Consider the following 17,293-nt stretch of genomic DNA (forward strand, 5'->3'; position numbering starts at 1 on the left):
AATTTCAAACTAGACACAGTGAGGAATTTCTTTAAACTGACATCTACATTGATTTTAATAAAAGATCAACTAGGCTCGGCGCCTGTAGCTCAGTGGCTAAAGCGCCAGCCACATACACCAGAGCTGGTGGTTTCAAACCCAGCCCAGGCCTACCAAACCACAATAACAACTATAACCAAAAAAAAAAAAAAAAAAAAAATAGCCAGGCGTTGGGGCGGGTGCCTATAGTCTCTGCTACTTGGGAGGCTGAGGCAAGAGAATCGCTTAACCCCAAGAATTGGAGGTTGCTGTGAGCTGTGATGCCACAGTACTCTACCAAGGGCCACATAGTGAGACTCTGTCTCAAAAAATAAAATAAAATAAAAAATCAACCATTGGGCATTCTTAAATTAGACTGATTCCTATGGAACAATAAATATCAAACAACTAAAGGAAGGACTAACCATGCTTTATAGACAAGTCTTCTGAAATTGGATTCTTCATTCCAAATACAAAAGAGATTACCTTCTTTTAGTGCCTGTTTCCATTAGAAAGTACATACATTTTTGAACTAAAGGTTGTATCTGCCATCATCCTCAGGTACTGAGCAGTACGTAATCACTGACTTAAAATAAACAATTCTAAATTATTTATCCTTATGGAAGAAGCCAAATTTTATGCACTTTAAAGTGAACCTCATAAACAATGCCTGGCTAGAATTCTTGCTGTTTGAACCTGGATAGAAATCTTATAACATAGGGAAATACTTCATTAATATTTCAGACATCAAAAATACAAAAGATGCTTCTTCAGAGTTTTATAGTGGGAGGAAAATGTCTTTGCCAAAAGCTTGCCAGGGAAATTAAGACTATCATTCCTACCCTACTTTAAAAAAAAATGAAAACCAATCTTTCCCACTTAAAGAAAGGCAGTATTTATTGAAAAGATCAACCCATTAAAAAAGATACCATTTTAAATATTATTTAAAAATAGAAATGAAAACCAAAAAAAAAACTATCATGTAACATGAAATCTATAGCTGAAAATAGTTCTCTACATACAGTTTTCAGAGTTTGTAAATTTACCATTTGTCTAATTTTGGTGGTTTATTTGGAAATTATAAATTGCTTTATATTATAAAACTTCAGTATTATAGATTCGCTTCTAATTGATTTGTAATTAAACAACATGAATAGCTTTAAAATGCTGCCAAAAACCATTAGAGAGACAAATCATGAGAAAGGTATATTTTGAGTCCTCAAGACCACTGCCAGGTTCAATGATTTGCTAGGAGGGTACATAGGACTTGACATAGAGCCATATTAACAGCTGTAGTTTATTGTGATGAAAGGATACAAAACAAAATCAGACGAGGGGAGAGGCAAAGTCAGGAGGAAACCCAGGGCAAGCAAACCAAGAGTCCTCTCCTGGTGGAGTCACAGAGGTACACTTAATTTTTCCGGCAATGAGTTGTGACAAATGTTGTGAATGCTGTCTATCAGGGAAACTCATTAAAGCAGTGGTTCTCAACCCCTGTCGCGACCCAAGGAACTGGGTTAAAGGGTTGTGGCATTAGGAAGGTTGAGAACCACTGCATTCGAGATTCAGTACCCAGGGTTTTTATGGGGACATTTTTTCCCTACCATGTGTTAAAATTCCAGCTCTCAGGAAGCAAGTATTCAGCATAAACTACATTGTTTGCACAAAAAGTTGAGGCATGGTGAGCCATTCTCATTAGGGAATAACGGAAACCCTCACAAAACCCATGGTCTTGGATTCCAGTCTAGGGCCAAGCTCAGAAGCAGGCCTTTGTAAGGAGAGCTGTCTCATCAAGCCTGCTATGTTAACTTTTTTGCATCTCTTTTCTCAAATTCTATTTCTCTAAAAGTATGTTTATTCACTATTTTTTATGTTCCTTCAAATTGACTTTTGTCCTAAACTGATTTTTTCTTCAATCATATTTCTTTCTTAAATCCTAACACCTCCTTTCAAAGCTTTCCTACTTCTCGTTTATGTTCTTTCACATCTGGTGTCATTTTCTTAAGTGTCCTTTAGTTCATTTTTTAAAAGTTGTGTTTTTATTTCATTTGTGGGCATGTCTTTCTGGCAAGTATTCATTATCTATAACGATGCTACCTTGCTCTTTATTTTTTTTCTTGTAATTTTTTCTCATTTCCCGTAGTTTTGTACGGGATTTCAATTTGGTTCTTTTTCCATTGTTAATTTTCAAGTGAATTTTTCTCAAGTTTTAGAACACAGGCATTGTTTAGGATAGCTGTTCTAACTTCACACATCTTCTGTTATGTGTAGTATTCAATTATGACACTTGACCTTTCCTTTCATTCATAAAAAATTAACTGCATGAGAAATTCCCTCCAACCATAAACAATCAGAAACTAGACAAAATATATAGGGAAAAAAAAAAAAAAACTTCTCGGGCCCTGGGCAACACTTAGCACAGCAACGTGATTCCAAAGAAAAACAAAGGTGATAAACACTGACTTCTCGGTGAGCCAGGGAAACTGGAAATCTGAGACAAAATGCCAGAAGACAGAGCTGCACCTGGAGCTCCAGAGACCTGCCCAAGAGTCCCCTCAAGTCTTTGGCTAAGTAAGTACCAGTCTTCAAATGTGTGTGGGGACATCTCTGACATCAGTGACAGAACAACAGATTGTAGGATGAACAATGACCAGAGCTCACACGGGACTTAAAACACACAGTTCAGTTCACTTCCAGCCAGAGGACAGATACCTCAGAATACATGGGGCACTGGGAATAAGCCTGAGAAGAGTTCTGCGTTAGGAAAGGAATTAAAATAGACATAGAGATTTCTCAACTTCTGCACCATTGACATTAGAAGAAAATGGTGCGTATATCAGCTTTACTTACATAATTTGCCAATTTGGAGTATGCCATTCAATGGTCTTTGTTGTACAGTAACAAAGTTGTACAACCATCACTACCATGTAACTCCAGACATTTTCATCACCCCCAAAAGAAACCCTATGCTCATTAGCAATCACTTTCCATGTCCTCCCCAACCCCAGTGGCCCTGGGCAACCACTAATGTACTTCCGGTCTCTGAGGGGATTTGCCTGTTCCAGACATCATTTAAGTGGAATCACGCAAGATGTCACCTTCTGTGACCAGTGTCTTTCATTTACCATAATATGCAAGGTTCGTCCATGTTGTTGCATCTCAATGCTTTATTACTTCTTATGGTTGAATAATATCCTATTGTATGTATGTGAAATTGCATATATCCATCCCTCAGACATTAGGGTTATTTCTACGTTTTAGTAATTATGAATAATGTATTATGTTTGTATAATTTTTTTGTGTGGATGTGTCACACACGTCTTGAGTATACATCTAGGACATGTGGTATGAGATCCTGCCAGATTATTTTCCAAAATGGCTGTGCCACTTTACACTCCCACTTGGCAATGTATGAGGATTCTAATTTGCCTACATCTTTGCCAACACTTGCCTTTTCTAAAACTTATAGCCATCATAGTGGGTATGAAGTTGCATTTCACTGGGCTTTGATTTGAATTTACCTGATGGCAAATGATGCTCAACATCTTTTCATGTGCTTATTGGTCATTGTTATTTGCAAAGTCATGAATATTTGCATCTGTATTTTCTTCTAAGAGGTAAGGGTCCAACTTCATGTTCTTACACTGATATCTAGTTGTCTGGCATCATTTATTTAAAAGAAAAAACCTATTCTTTCTCCACTAAATTGCCTTAACACCCTTGTCAGTAATCAACAAACCATAAAGTTATAGATTTCTAAACTCTCAATTCTTTCCTATTGATCATATGTCTGTCCTTATGCCAATCCCACACTGCCTTGATTACTTGCTCTGTAGTAAATTTTGAAAGAGAAGTATGAGTCCTCTCACTTTGTATTTCATCAAAATTGTTAATGAAAATTTAAAGGACCCAAATAGCCATATGAATTTTAGGATCACCTGATCAATTCTGGCAAAGAAAGCAAGCTGGGATTTTGATACAGAATGCATTGAATTTATAGATTTGGGGAATACATCTTAACAATATTAAGTCTTCTAATTCTTCAACGTTTTTCCATTTATTTAGATCTTCTTTAACTTCTTTCAACATGCTTTGTAGTTTTCAGAGTATGGGTTTTGTACTTCCTTTATTAAATTCATTCTTTTTTTTTTTTTTTTTCTTTTTGGCCGGGGCTGGGTTTGAACCCGCCACCTCTGGCACATGGGACCGGCGCCCTACCCCTTTGAGCCACAGATGCCGCCTTCTTTTATTAAATTCATTCTTATTTTATTCTTTTTGAATAAAAAATTGTAAATGGAACTGTTTTCTAATTTTCATCTTTGGATTCTTCATTGCAAGTACAGTCATGTGTCACTTAACAATGGAAATACATTTAAGAAATGTATTAGGTGATTTCATTGTTGTATGATCATAGTGAACTTATACAACCCTAGATAGATAGCAGAGCCTACTATACCCCTAGGCTATGTCATACAGTCTACTAATCCTTGGCTACAAACCTGTAAAGCATGTTACTCTAGTGACTGAATACTGTAAGCAACTGTAACACAATGGTATTTATGTATCTAAAGACAGAAAATGTAAAATGAAAGATTATAATCTTGAAATTCTTTTTGTTTGTTTTTTTTTTGGCCGGGGATGGGTTTGAACCCGCCACCTCCCGCATATGGGACCGGCGCCCTACTCCTTGAGCCACAGGTGCCGCCGAAAGATTATAATCTTATGGCTTATAAAATGCTACCATCTTATAAGCAGTCTGAAGTTGACCCAAACATCATTGTGTAGCACAATTGTATATAGAAATGCAACTGGGTTTTGCATATTTGTGTCCTATAACTTTGTGAACCTGCACATTAGCTCTAATAGTTTTTAGTTGATTCTTCAGGGTTTTCATATAGATACGTTCATTCCATATGTAATGGACAGTTTTACTGCTTCCTTTCCAATGTGGATGCCTTTTACTTCTTCCTTTCCTTTCCTAATAGTCCTGGCCAGAATCTCCAGTACAATGTTGAACAGAAGGGATGAGAGGAGACATCCTCATCTTGTTCCTGATCTTAAGGAGAAATATTCTGTCTTCATTAAGTTTGATGTTTAGCTATGAGATTTTCAGAGAGGTCCCTTATCAGGTCAAGGTTCTGGCATCAGATCCTTTACTTCTATCATCTTGGGTGTTTTTATTACGAAAGGGTACTGAATTTTATCTAAAGCTTTTCCTGTCTACTGAGATTACCATGTCTTTTTTAATAAGGTAAATTACGTTAATTTGTTTTCAGCTTCTTAAACCAAACCTGTATTCCTGAAATAAATCTAACAGTCATACTATACCATCCTTTTAATACATTGCACAATGCCATTTACTTATATTTTACTGAAGATTTTTGTGTTTATACTCACAAAAGATGTTGGGTCTGTAGTTTCTTCTCAGGTAATCTCCTTGGTTTTGGACTTTTGACATTCGGGGCCAAATACTTTTGTAAGACATGACCTGTGCATTTTAGGATGTTCGGCAGGATCCCTGGCCTGTAGCCATTAGATGCCAGTGTAATAGCTTATATATTAAGCAGTTTATTTCATTAGTAAAAGTAATCACCATATATCATTTCATCATAAGAAGTTTCCTAAAAAAATTTTTTATAATTAATAATGGGTGGATTTTCTCATAGTTTCCTAATGTTTCCAAAACTTTTTTGAAGTTGTGATCATGCCAATCTTCCTAAAATCCATCCAAAATGACAAGAGCACTCATTTCTAAAACAACAACAAAGCTGATTCCTTTAGAATTTCATAAATTTAGGACTCAGGTTAATTGTCATCGCAAACATTTACGATCCCTCACATTCTACCTATTCAATTTCATTGTAGTGCTCTGTAACAAACTCTCAAAACAATTTTAGAACCTTGAAATTTGCCTTATTTAACAAAACCTCACTTAACTCATCCTTAAGAATAATTGCTAAAACGGTGTATTTTCTCAAACCTAAAATTCAGTTGTAAAAGCACATGGATTTTTAAATAAATTGGTATCAGGATTTCTGTGAAAATGTTTGCTAAACAAGGTAACTCAAATTTATTTTCACTCTAACAGAAAAATTCATGAAGTAAAAGTTCAAAAATTCAGCATAAAGTAAAAGTTCAAAAGTTCAGATTATAAAATACAATTGTACTTTTCATACATAAGGAGAATATTCATTTTTCCAAAGGGGCAACATTCTTCTTTCAAAATATTAACTGTAGAATTATTCTTTTGGAATTAACTTCAGATTACATGCCACTCATAAACATCACTCACATTTCATTTTTAAGCAAACCAACAGTACTGATTTGGCCACCATCTCTATTCCCTCATCTTGGTTTCCAATGATGTTTTGGCAATTTCCTATCAAGTCCACCATCACAGGATGAGGAATTCCTTTCTTCTCTCTTTAATTCTGTGTTTACTGACTGCCTACTTGGTGCTGGGCACATGCTGGATGCTAGAAATGTATACAAAGTGAGGATCTATCACTTTGGAGCTCATTATATCCTTTTATTTTTGGCTCTCTGCAATTACCCAACAGGTAGATGATACCATATACTCATTCGCTACCAAGGCCAGTTTCCTAAAAATCCTGCAACATCACTACCAAATATAACAGAAGATCAGTTTCATTCAATTTATCAATAGGTTAACCTTCAGGTAATTTAAGAATAAGCTATTTTAATTTTAGGACACAATCATTTGTTGGTTAGTAGGATAATATGAGTAGGATAATCTCTTCAGCCCCAAATTTGTCTATTTCTAAACACATCAGAGCCTGACTTTTTAAAAATAGTATCCTTATTCCAATGTTAAGACTTCTTTGCATGATGATGTATGGGCAGAAATGTAAGTCTTAATGGGTAAGGTGTTAATCACTGATGCTACCTCACTTTCTGAGAGGCTCCCTGCCATGACCAGATAAAATGGTAGGTAGCTTGTCTTAATGAGTATGCAACACAACCAACCATAGAAATAGATCTCTTTGATTGATTAGCTTACTTTGACTTATTAGTTTACTTTGGAGCTTAAAGTAGAATCCAATGAGATATAATTCCAGGCTGCTACCTTTTTTAATAAAACATTTTAGCTACACTAAAACACATATAGATTAATATAGCACCCAGATTAAAAAAATAAAACATCAGCTAGAATTCTACTACACCACTGACCTCCCATCCCATCCCTACCCCAAACCTTACCATTTTCCTCTTCCCTACTGGAAGAAGTCATTCCTTTGAATTTGTTGCTCATCATTCCCCTGCATCTCTTTACACCTTCTCCAAATATGTTTGTATTCCTACACGGTATATAGTACTGTTTCTAACTTCATATAATGGTAAGTGCTGTGTGTCCTTTAGCAACTTGATTTTTGGCTCAATATACTATTAATAAAATTTTTAATTTTGATCATGTAGTTCATTTTCATTGCTATATAACATTACATTGCATTAATAGAACACAATAAATCCATTTTCCTGTCGATGGGCATTTAGATTGCTTTTGAACAGGACTAAACTGCTTCCAGAGAAACACAGAAAAGAACACATACCAAAGACATTATGAAAAGAATCCCAATGAAGTTGCCTTTCTTCCACTCTTTCCAGCACCATCTCCTTGCTACCTAGTTAATTAATATTCTTTTAGTGAGATAGCTCCTATCTGTCCTCTCACCTGTGTAGAATGGGAAGGAGCTTACTTATCCAGGATCCATATAACAGAGGTTGATTCATGACAGAGGCACAGAAAATAGGCTAGTGGAAGTGAAATATAGAAAAGCAAGAAAATTATCCTACTACCTGTTTTTACTCAACTGATTATTAAACTGTAACAGTATTTTCCTAAATTGTCTATTGTCAGCTTTTAAGGTTCCAAAATCTACAAAGTTAATCATTCCTCTTAAAAGCAGTCTGTGTTAGAAGCTGGCCTCTTTATCTCCAAATTTATAGTCTATGAAGTAAGAACTAAAACCAAGAATAAGAAAGGTGGTAAAATTTTATGAATGCTTTTTAGTATGCCTTCTGAATCTAGTTAGTAGAAAGAATAGTCTTATAGTCAAAACTAGATCAAATAGCTATCATGAATATAATTTATCTGACATAATTCTTAAGGATTCTATCACTTTTTTTTTTTTTTGGCAGTTTCTGGCCGGAGCTGGGTGTGAACCCGCCACCTCCAGCATATGGGGCCGCCGCCCTACTCCTTTGAGCCACAGGCACCGCTTGGATTCTATCACTATTTTTAATTAATATTTTGGGTTTTGTTTTTCTTGAGATAAGGCCTCACTCTGTTGCCCAAGCTGGAATGGAGTGGCACACATGGCTCACTGTAACCTCATACTTCTGGGCTTAAGGAATCCCCCTGCCTCGGCTTCACAAGTGGCTAGAACTACAGGTACACCACCATGCCTGGCTAATTGCTTTTCGTTGTTGTTGTAGAAACAGAGGTTTGCTATGTTGCTGAGGTCAGTCTTAAACTCCTGGCCTCAAGCAATTCTTCTATCTCAGCAACCCAAAGTGCTGGGATTATTGGTGTGACAATCTGTGCCTGACCCAACAGTTTCAATATTCTTTAGAATCAATACCAAACAGTTCATCCTTATACCCCAATAGAGTATTCTATCAATAGCAAGTAACATCTCTAAGTCTCATACCTAAAACTCAAATTAAGAAGTGTTTTTAATAAAACCTCTCCCTTTTTAACTTGAGAAATCACTTACTCAGGTTTGGACAGCATCTTTTCCAAGTTAAATTCTTTGAGGTATCTTATTATGGAAGCCAAAGAGCAAATCACAGGCTTGGTCAAGTTAATAATGCCAGAAATACTCTGAGAACCTAAAAACAGAATAAATACCATCATTAATTTCATTACCATTATTAAAAGACAAATTATATAAGTCCAGAAGCCTAGCACATCATCCTAGCACTCTGGGAGGCCCAGGTGGGCAGATCACCTTAGCTCACGAGTTCAACACAAGCCAGAGCAAGACCCCATCTCTAAAAATAGCCAGACATTATGGTGGGTGCTTGTAGTCCCAGCTGCTGGGGGGGCTGAGGCAAGAGAATCACTTGAGCCCAGGAATCTGAGGTTGCTGTGAACTATGACACCATGGCACTCTACCAGGGGTGACAACATGAGACTCGGTCTCAAAAAAAAAATAAAAGACAAATTTTATAGTTACTGAAATATTAATTTAGACAATAACTCTTAGAATTGCCCTTTGGAAAAATACAAAAGATTACAAATATGTAGGACATGGACAAAGGGGCACTTTCTGATGGTGGAATGACAGTAATGGCATATTTTTTCAAAATGTAAAACACTCATCCCTTTGCATGTCAAGGATGTATATACAAAAAGATGAGCTAAAAAATCTTCTGCAACTTAAAAAACAAAACAAAACTAGAGACGGCCCAAATCAACATCAATAGGGCAGTAGATAAATCAATTTGGGTAAATCCAGGATCTCAGGCACCTACTAGAAGGAATAACTTACAGCTATCCTCACGGATAAAAAAAACCATCCATAACATATTGGTACGTGAGAGAAAAAAGGTCGTCTGATCATTCTCATCTCTCGCCACTTCGCTGCTTCATCCTTGCACCCTATAGGGTGGGTATTTATGTATGTATGCACCCTATAGGGTGGGTATGTATGTATGTATGTATGTATGTAGAATCTCAGTTTCTTGCCCTCGGTACAGTGCCATGGCATCACAGCTCATAGCAACCTCAAACTCTTGGGCTCGAGCAATTCTCTTGCCTGAGTCTCCCAAGTAGCTGGGACTACAGGCGCCTGCCACAACGCCCAGCTATTTTTAGAGACAAGGTCTCGTTCTTGCTCAGGCAATCCACCTGCCTCAGCCTCCCAGAGTGCTAGGATTACAGGTGTGAGCCACTGCATCTGGCCCACCCTAAGGGTATACTTAACAGAGCAGCCAGAGGAATTCTTTTTTAAAGTACAGCAGATTAAAGTACAGATTATTAGACTACTCTGCTCAAAAATCCTCCATATCCGCCAACTCAATGAGAGAAGCCAAAGTCCTTACACTGAGTTACAAGGCCCCATACACTCTGCCTTTCATCTCCTCTTTATTTCTGAGCTCACCTTCTAATACCCTCCCCCTCGGTGACTGCTCCACACAGATTCCTTGCTACCACTTAAACATGCCAGATGCCCTCCCACCTTATGGTATTTTGTGCTTACTGTTGTCTCTGCTTGAAATACTGTTCCTTCACATGTCCATAAGACTTTTCCCCTTAACTCCTTCAGACTCTGTTCAAATCTTCGATTGAGTCACTTTCTCAGTGAAGCCTTCCTTTACATCCCTACTTAAAAGTTCAACCGCCATCTCTGCCTTATTTTCCTCATGGCATTTATCACCTTCTAGCACTTGTCAATTAGATAAATAATGGTTATCTGACATATTTAGACCCTGTCAGTGATATTCTGGGATTTTAATTCTGACAAACAACCTTTCAAAATGCTAGCTTTCATCAGAATATCTGCCCAAAACATTCTAAAAAGTTACACAGATACTAACAGGACATCTTTAAAGATAGGCAGAAAGGAAAGTTGATCAATAGCTCCTTCCACTCCAATGAATACATCAAAACCATCAAGTTACTGTTCAGAACTAAACTTTTTGGAAGAAGCTGCAATGGTGTTTTTGATGAACACAACAACAATTAGCTCTTCTCCTATATATTTATTGGTACATATGTTTTAAAAGACTGTAGAACCATTTTAAAGAGAGTTAAACAAATTTGCATATTTATTGGTAACTACCTACTTGTCATTAAACTGAAAGTCATGCACGTAACTTTATCAAAATCTCAAATCAATTCAATTTGAGGACATATGGGGAAAATATTTACCTTTTATGTCAACATCTTTTGCATAAAACTCCATAACCGCCTGGAAAGCATGGCTGTATTCAAAATACACATTATCCATCCTTTCAACTCGAATTCTGTCATCTCGCACACTGAAAAAAAAAAACAAGGAAAATTTCAAAGATAATTATCTGTTACTGTGAACTTCCTGTAGTTAAGTCTTGGCCAGAAAAATAAAATAGATAAAAGACTCATTCCTTATTCTCTCCCAAGCTGAAGTAAAAGAAGAAGAATGAGATCTAAAATTTTTCTGCCAAAAGGGCCCATTTCATAAAATATCATAATTATTACCTTTTAATCAATGGGCATTTTATATCACCTAACACATAGTAAGTACTTTATATCATTAAAAAAAAAAAAAACAACTCATTGCACTAAGGTTCTATTTATGTCTCTTGCCCAGTGATATATGGGATTGTTGGGTCTTTTTTGTTGTTGATTAATTTGAGTTCTCTATGGATCCTAGTTATCAAGCTTTTGTCTGATTCATAACATGCAAATATCTTTTCCCATTCTGAAGGTTGTCTATTTGCTTTGGTGGTTGTTTCCTTAGCTATACAGAAGCTTTTCAGTTTAATTAAGTCTCATTTGTTTATTTTTGTTGTTGCTGCAATTGCAATGGAAGTCTTCTTCATAAAATCTTTCCCCAGGCCAGTATCTTCTAGTGTTTTCCCCACACTTTCTTTGAGGATTTTTATTGTTTCATGCCTTAGATCTAAATCTTTCATCCATCTTGAATCAATTTTTGTAAGTGGTGAAAGGTACAGGTCCAGTTTCAATCTTTTACATGTGGTTATCCAGTTCTCCCAGCACCATTTACTGAATAGGGATTCTTTTCCCCAGTGTATGTTCTGGTTTACTAAAGGTCAGGTGGCTGTCAGATTTTAGTTTCATCTCCTGGTTTTCTATTCAGTTCCAAATGTCAATGTCTCTATTTTTGTGCCAAAACCACGCTGTTTTGATCGCTATGGCCTTGTAGTACAGCCAAAAGCCTGGTAGGGTGATACCCCCTGCTTTGTTTTTATTACTAAGAATTGCATTAGCTATATAGGGTTTCTTCTGGTTCCATACAAAATGAAGAATTATTTTTTCCAAATCTTGAAAGTATGATGATGGTATTTTAATGGAGATTGCTTTGAATCTGTAGATTGCTTTGGGCAGTATAGACATTTTGACAATATTGATTTTTCCCAGCCAGGAGCATGGTATGTTCTTCCATTTGTTAATATCTTCTGCTATTTCTTTTCTTTGGGTTTCTTAGGGTTTCATGATTTTCTTTGCAGAGGTCCTTCACCTCTTTTGTTATGTATATTCCTAGGTATTTCATTTTTTTCCTGAAAAAAAAGACAGCTGTACTTGAATGTTTATCACAGCACAATTCACAACTCCAAAAATGTGGAATTAACCTATGTGCCTAGCAATTCTTGAGTAGATAAAATGTGGTAAATGTATTGTGGAATATTACTCAGCCATGACAAGGAATTAAATAATGTCATTCACAGCAACATGGATGGAACTGGAGACCATTACACTAAATGAAGTATTTCAGGAATGGAAATCTAAACACCGTATGTTCTCACTAATAAGTGGGAGCAAAATGACAGGTACACCCAGCGCAAAGAGATATAAAGGACACTGGAAACCAAGAAGCGGGGAGGGGATAAGGACTCAAACCTTACTCACTGGGTATAGTGAACACTAAACTGGTGTCAGGCACATCCAAGCCCTGCCTTAAGCACTGTGCAAGGTATCCATGTAACAAAACACTTGTATCCTCTTAATATTGAATAATTAATAAAAAGTATCAAAAAACCTATAATGAAAACCCAAACATATTCTAAGATAAAATACTAAAGAAAAAAAGAATCAACCTTTAGAATAGAAATAAATCATACAGAGGAATTTCTCTAAATAAAAATTTACTGAAGAATTTTCTACTTAATAAAAGTAAAGCAGTGTGAGTGTGCAGTGGGGGAAACATTGAGCATTTTTCATTAATCAACATGATTCTGAAAGACCGTTTGCATAATGCTTTTAAATATTCACAGTCATTTCTACCAATTATGGCTCACAGTGAATAACAGAATAATGTTCAAACATACTGACCAGATAGCCATGAAATATATGCCATGTGTTATCCCCTCAAACCCCTGCACTACGATGATGTCAGACAGAGACAGAGCTAAGAAGGACAATGCTGCATTCTCCTTCTCTAACTCCTTCAATGGCTCCCCATTCCTAACCATGAACAGGAAAAGTACTTCCACAGAGCACATTCAAAACTCTCTAGCAAAACACATAAAAACCCTTTGCCCCTGAAGAGCTTACTTTCTAAGAAGGCAAAAGTTAAAAAGTAAATTTAGATGATCTGGCCCCGGTCACTTCTCCAACCTCATTTTCTTCCACCCTCACCTTTATTCCTTCTGTTCTAATCACACTGACCTTTGAGCTGTTCCTCAAACACCACAGGTTCACGTCAGGAACTCTGCACCTCCTCTGCCCAAAACATTCTCCCCTAGATAGCCACATTTGGTCTTCATTCAAAAGTCATTTCAGTGAGACCTTCCCCAGTCACCTTGTGTAAAATGGTATTCCTCATTAGAACCTATGAGGACGGGGACATATGTCAGTTTTATTTCTGCTGCATTCTATGCCTGGCACAGTGGCTGGCACTGAACAGGTATTCAATCAATATGGAGTAGAGCCTCCATAGTTGACAACCTCTCCACAGTCTGATTTTCATGCAGTAGACATGCACCACATGTGCGTGTCAGTGGAGTAGGCCTATTCCTTATGGTGGCCAGTTTGTTAGTCCCGTGGGTAGCTGACTTACAGAGGTTCTACTCTAGTATTGCTGAATGAATGAATAAATGATACAAGTTCCAGAGCTCTATCTCCCCATAATGTAGGCATTATCCCCGTTTTAAAAATGAGTACATTGAGCTTTGAGAGATTAAGTAGAATACCCAAAACCACAAAAACATAATAGATTAATAGATATTCCAACCCAGAGTAGCCAGCTCCAAAGGCTTTATCTATTCTCCTGTAAGCCCCGGGAAGCAAAGCAGATTCAGGAAGAAACCGAAGAGGAAAGATTTCCTCCCACTAGTGATGCTGAACAAGAACTTTTCTACCTTAATCCACTGAGGAGAGAATATCAGACTAACTAAGGCATATCTCTTAACAATTTTTATCTTCCTGTAGTCTCCCTTAATATCTGGATTTTTATAAACCTCTAGTAAAATTATTTAGCAACTCAGAAAGCAATGAATGGCCTTACACGAGCCCCTCAATGCTTTTAGACAAGTTCCTAGAGTGAACACAAGAAGCAGCTGGTTACTCAATTACTTTTCTAATTAAAATTGTTTCATAAGCAGATAAGGATTTAGAAACCCATTAAATCTGACAAAAATGGACTTGTCAGTTATCCTTGAAGCTTTCATGGAAGCATTACAAGAATGTTAAATTTATCATTCTGCAATCTGTATATTAAACATCCTCATGCAAACATTTTTTTCACACTGGTTAGTTATAAAATCTCACATTTTCCTAGATTTTACAAAGTTAGGATAAATTCAAATCACCGCATCTTTGAAACAAGTCTATCTGAAATTTTGCACACAAGTAATATCCTACCTGACTTCTGTTAAAGTAGATTTTTAGCAAAATATCCACTTTAACCTTTTCACAGGTAACATGCCTCTCTATTGCTAAAAATATTACTTTTGAAAACTTAAATGGTGAAAAAACACCTTCCAATAACCGTCAATCTTGATTTCCCCAAACTGTGGTCTGCAGAAGGCCTGCATCAGAATCACCTGCAACATACGTGATAAGCACAGAGTCAATGCTCCAAACGTACTAACTCTGAATTCCCAGGGAATTGGAGAGGGATCATTTCCATGTTTAACAGGTTTCCTGGGGTCAGTCACAGGCAACATGACGACTGAGAACACTAGTCTCCATGAACAAGGCTGACAGCCATCACATAACAACCGCACAGAACAGAAACGGAAATCTTCTCCCAAGACATGTATCCAGAGGTAGTCTATGTTTCAGCTGATTTATTACAGTAAACAAATACCTTTTCACGTAAAAAAAAACATTAAGAAATTCGTCTATTGCCATATAATAGACCTGACTCTAAAAGAATTCTAAAACCAAATTCCCTTATCACATTCTACAAAGGCTACCGGAGAATACGAAGAGGCTGAACAGAGGCTGGGCTCCTCCCGGGGCCCACAGTGGCAACTCCACTTCTGCGCTTGACAGCAGGACTAACATCAGGACAGGGGTGTCTGTCACTAAGTAGGATAAGCCAAGCTGGTCTGTTTTAAATTAAGACTTTTAATTTTTAAAAATCCTTTCACATGAAACATGCCTCTCTCCGTTACCAAATACATTGTTTTTAAAAAATTAAATGGTAATAAAACTCAACAAGTGTGAAGCCCACACTCAAACAAGGGAACTTCAGACCCAATATTATCTTTTAATGTCAACTTGGACATAAAACTGGTGACTCTTGGTGTCAAAAACAAAACCAACTACAGAGATTCTGAACTAATGTTCAACTGTGAACAAATGCCTGCTTACCAATTTTATGATATACATTGACTCTAGACACTATAATTTTTACAGACAAAAAGAGCCTTTTTAAAGGCTGACAATATGCTCTGAGAAAACTCAAAAGGCCTTCTCTGACTAAGTATTTACTGGTAATAATACTGAGTGAGTTCCAGGCTGAGTTCCATTCTCTGCTCTGAAGACAGAATGAAACAGAATCCTTGATTGAATGAGACAATGTAACACGGTCATAATGTCTCTATATTAGAATTAGAATGAAATTCATTAATTGTATTAGTGTTCACAGTAGGAACTATCACCACTTTCTTAGATGACTAAGGGCATTATGTGAAATTATAATTCTAAAAACAACCACTAGAACCAAAATATCAGAATAACCTTATAAAATCAAAGAAATCAGACCACATTTGAAAGATTTAAAACATTACAGAATCTAATATCAAATATATCTAACATTAATAAAGGATATGAGCTAAACTCAGTTGTTAAAAGAAAATTAACTTCTGGGGCAGCGCCTGTGGCTCAAGGAGTAGGGTGCCAGTCCCATATGCCGGAGGTGGCAGGTCCAAACCCAGCCCCGGCCAAAAAAAAAAAAAAGAAAATTAACTTCTGATTGGAGTACAAACAAATAAAAAACCCAAAACCTCTATGCTACAAATAGGAGTACAATTCAAAACAAAGTTATTCAAATAGGTTAAAAATTAAAAGATGGCTGGAAAATGTTGCCAATATATATAGTAGGCAAATACAAATAAAAAGAGGCCATATCTTATCAGGAAAGACAGAATTCAGAACAAAAATCAGTAAACAGGACAAAGAGACACTTTTATAAACAATAAAAACAATCTTCACACTTTTTTTTTTTTTTTGAGACCCTGACTGTCCAGTGAGATCTTCCTGACGTAGTTCAGTGCTGGCTGTGTGGCCCTCGGCAGGGGATGCCATCTTTCTTGGAAGATGTCTGTGTCATTGTGTCCACTTCCTTCTTTGGACACAATTTCCTTTTTCTTTTTGAAAATCCTACGTTGTTTTTTTTTTTTTTTGAGACAGAGTCTCATTCTGTCACCCTCAGTAGAGTGCCGTGGTGCCACAGCTCACAGCAACTTCCAACTCTTGGGCTTAAGTGCTTCTCTCGCCTCAGCCTCCCAAGTAGCTGGGTCTACAGGCGCTTGCCACAATGCCCAGCTATTATTTTGTTGTTGCTGTTGTCATTGCTATTTAGCTGGCCCAGGCCAGGTTCGAACCTACCACCCTTGGTGCATGTGGCCAGCACCACAACCATTGTGCCACAGGCACTGCCCTTCATATCATTTTTTTAATACTTTTAGTTTTCTGAACGATTGAAATATACAACTTATTCGAGAAGTAAAATTGTTTAATCAAAAGATAAGAAAGGAAAGGATGGATCACAAGACTTATATAGGAATTCCCAGGAAGAGCCCTCTTCCATGTCCCTGGACCTGAACCTGGGAGGCTGGAGTACTGGGACAGAGCAGCGGCAGCCACTCTGCCACCTTGTGGAACATACCTGAACACAGGAAGGAAGGAAAAAAGAGAAGAGCCCCTATACCTACTTGATAGAGCCCCTATCAAGCCAAACCTGATTCCAGCCTACCTTCAAGTTTTTATACTGTAAGAGCCACAGATTCATTCTCAACTTAAAATTTTATCAATAAGAACTCATTTGAAAACAGAATTGGCTCAGAGCCCATAGCTCAGTAGTTAGGGTGCTGGCCACATAACAGGGGCTGGAGAGTTCAAACCCAACCCTGGCCT

The 17,293-nt window shown here is 37.1% G+C and overlaps 1 protein-coding gene across 2 annotated transcripts in view; it reads right to left on the bottom strand.

The window, feature by feature from the left end:
• MSH3 (mutS homolog 3) overlaps nt 1–17,293 on the bottom strand; it is a 211,883-nt gene that overhangs the window by 137,265 nt on the left and 57,325 nt on the right. For both annotated transcript variants that reach the window (XM_053587488.1, XM_053587499.1), the window contains 2 exons: nt 10,916–11,025; nt 8,757–8,871 (listed from right to left, as the gene is read on the bottom strand). In XM_053587488.1, the coding sequence (XP_053443463.1) occupies nt 8,757–8,871; nt 10,916–11,025 (225 nt within the window). The remainder of the gene's footprint in view (nt 1–8,756; nt 8,872–10,915; nt 11,026–17,293) is intronic.

Source organism: Nycticebus coucang, chromosome 1 (genome assembly GCF_027406575.1).
Source record: "Nycticebus coucang isolate mNycCou1 chromosome 1, mNycCou1.pri, whole genome shotgun sequence".
NCBI classification, from domain to species: domain Eukaryota; kingdom Metazoa; phylum Chordata; class Mammalia; order Primates; family Lorisidae; genus Nycticebus; species Nycticebus coucang.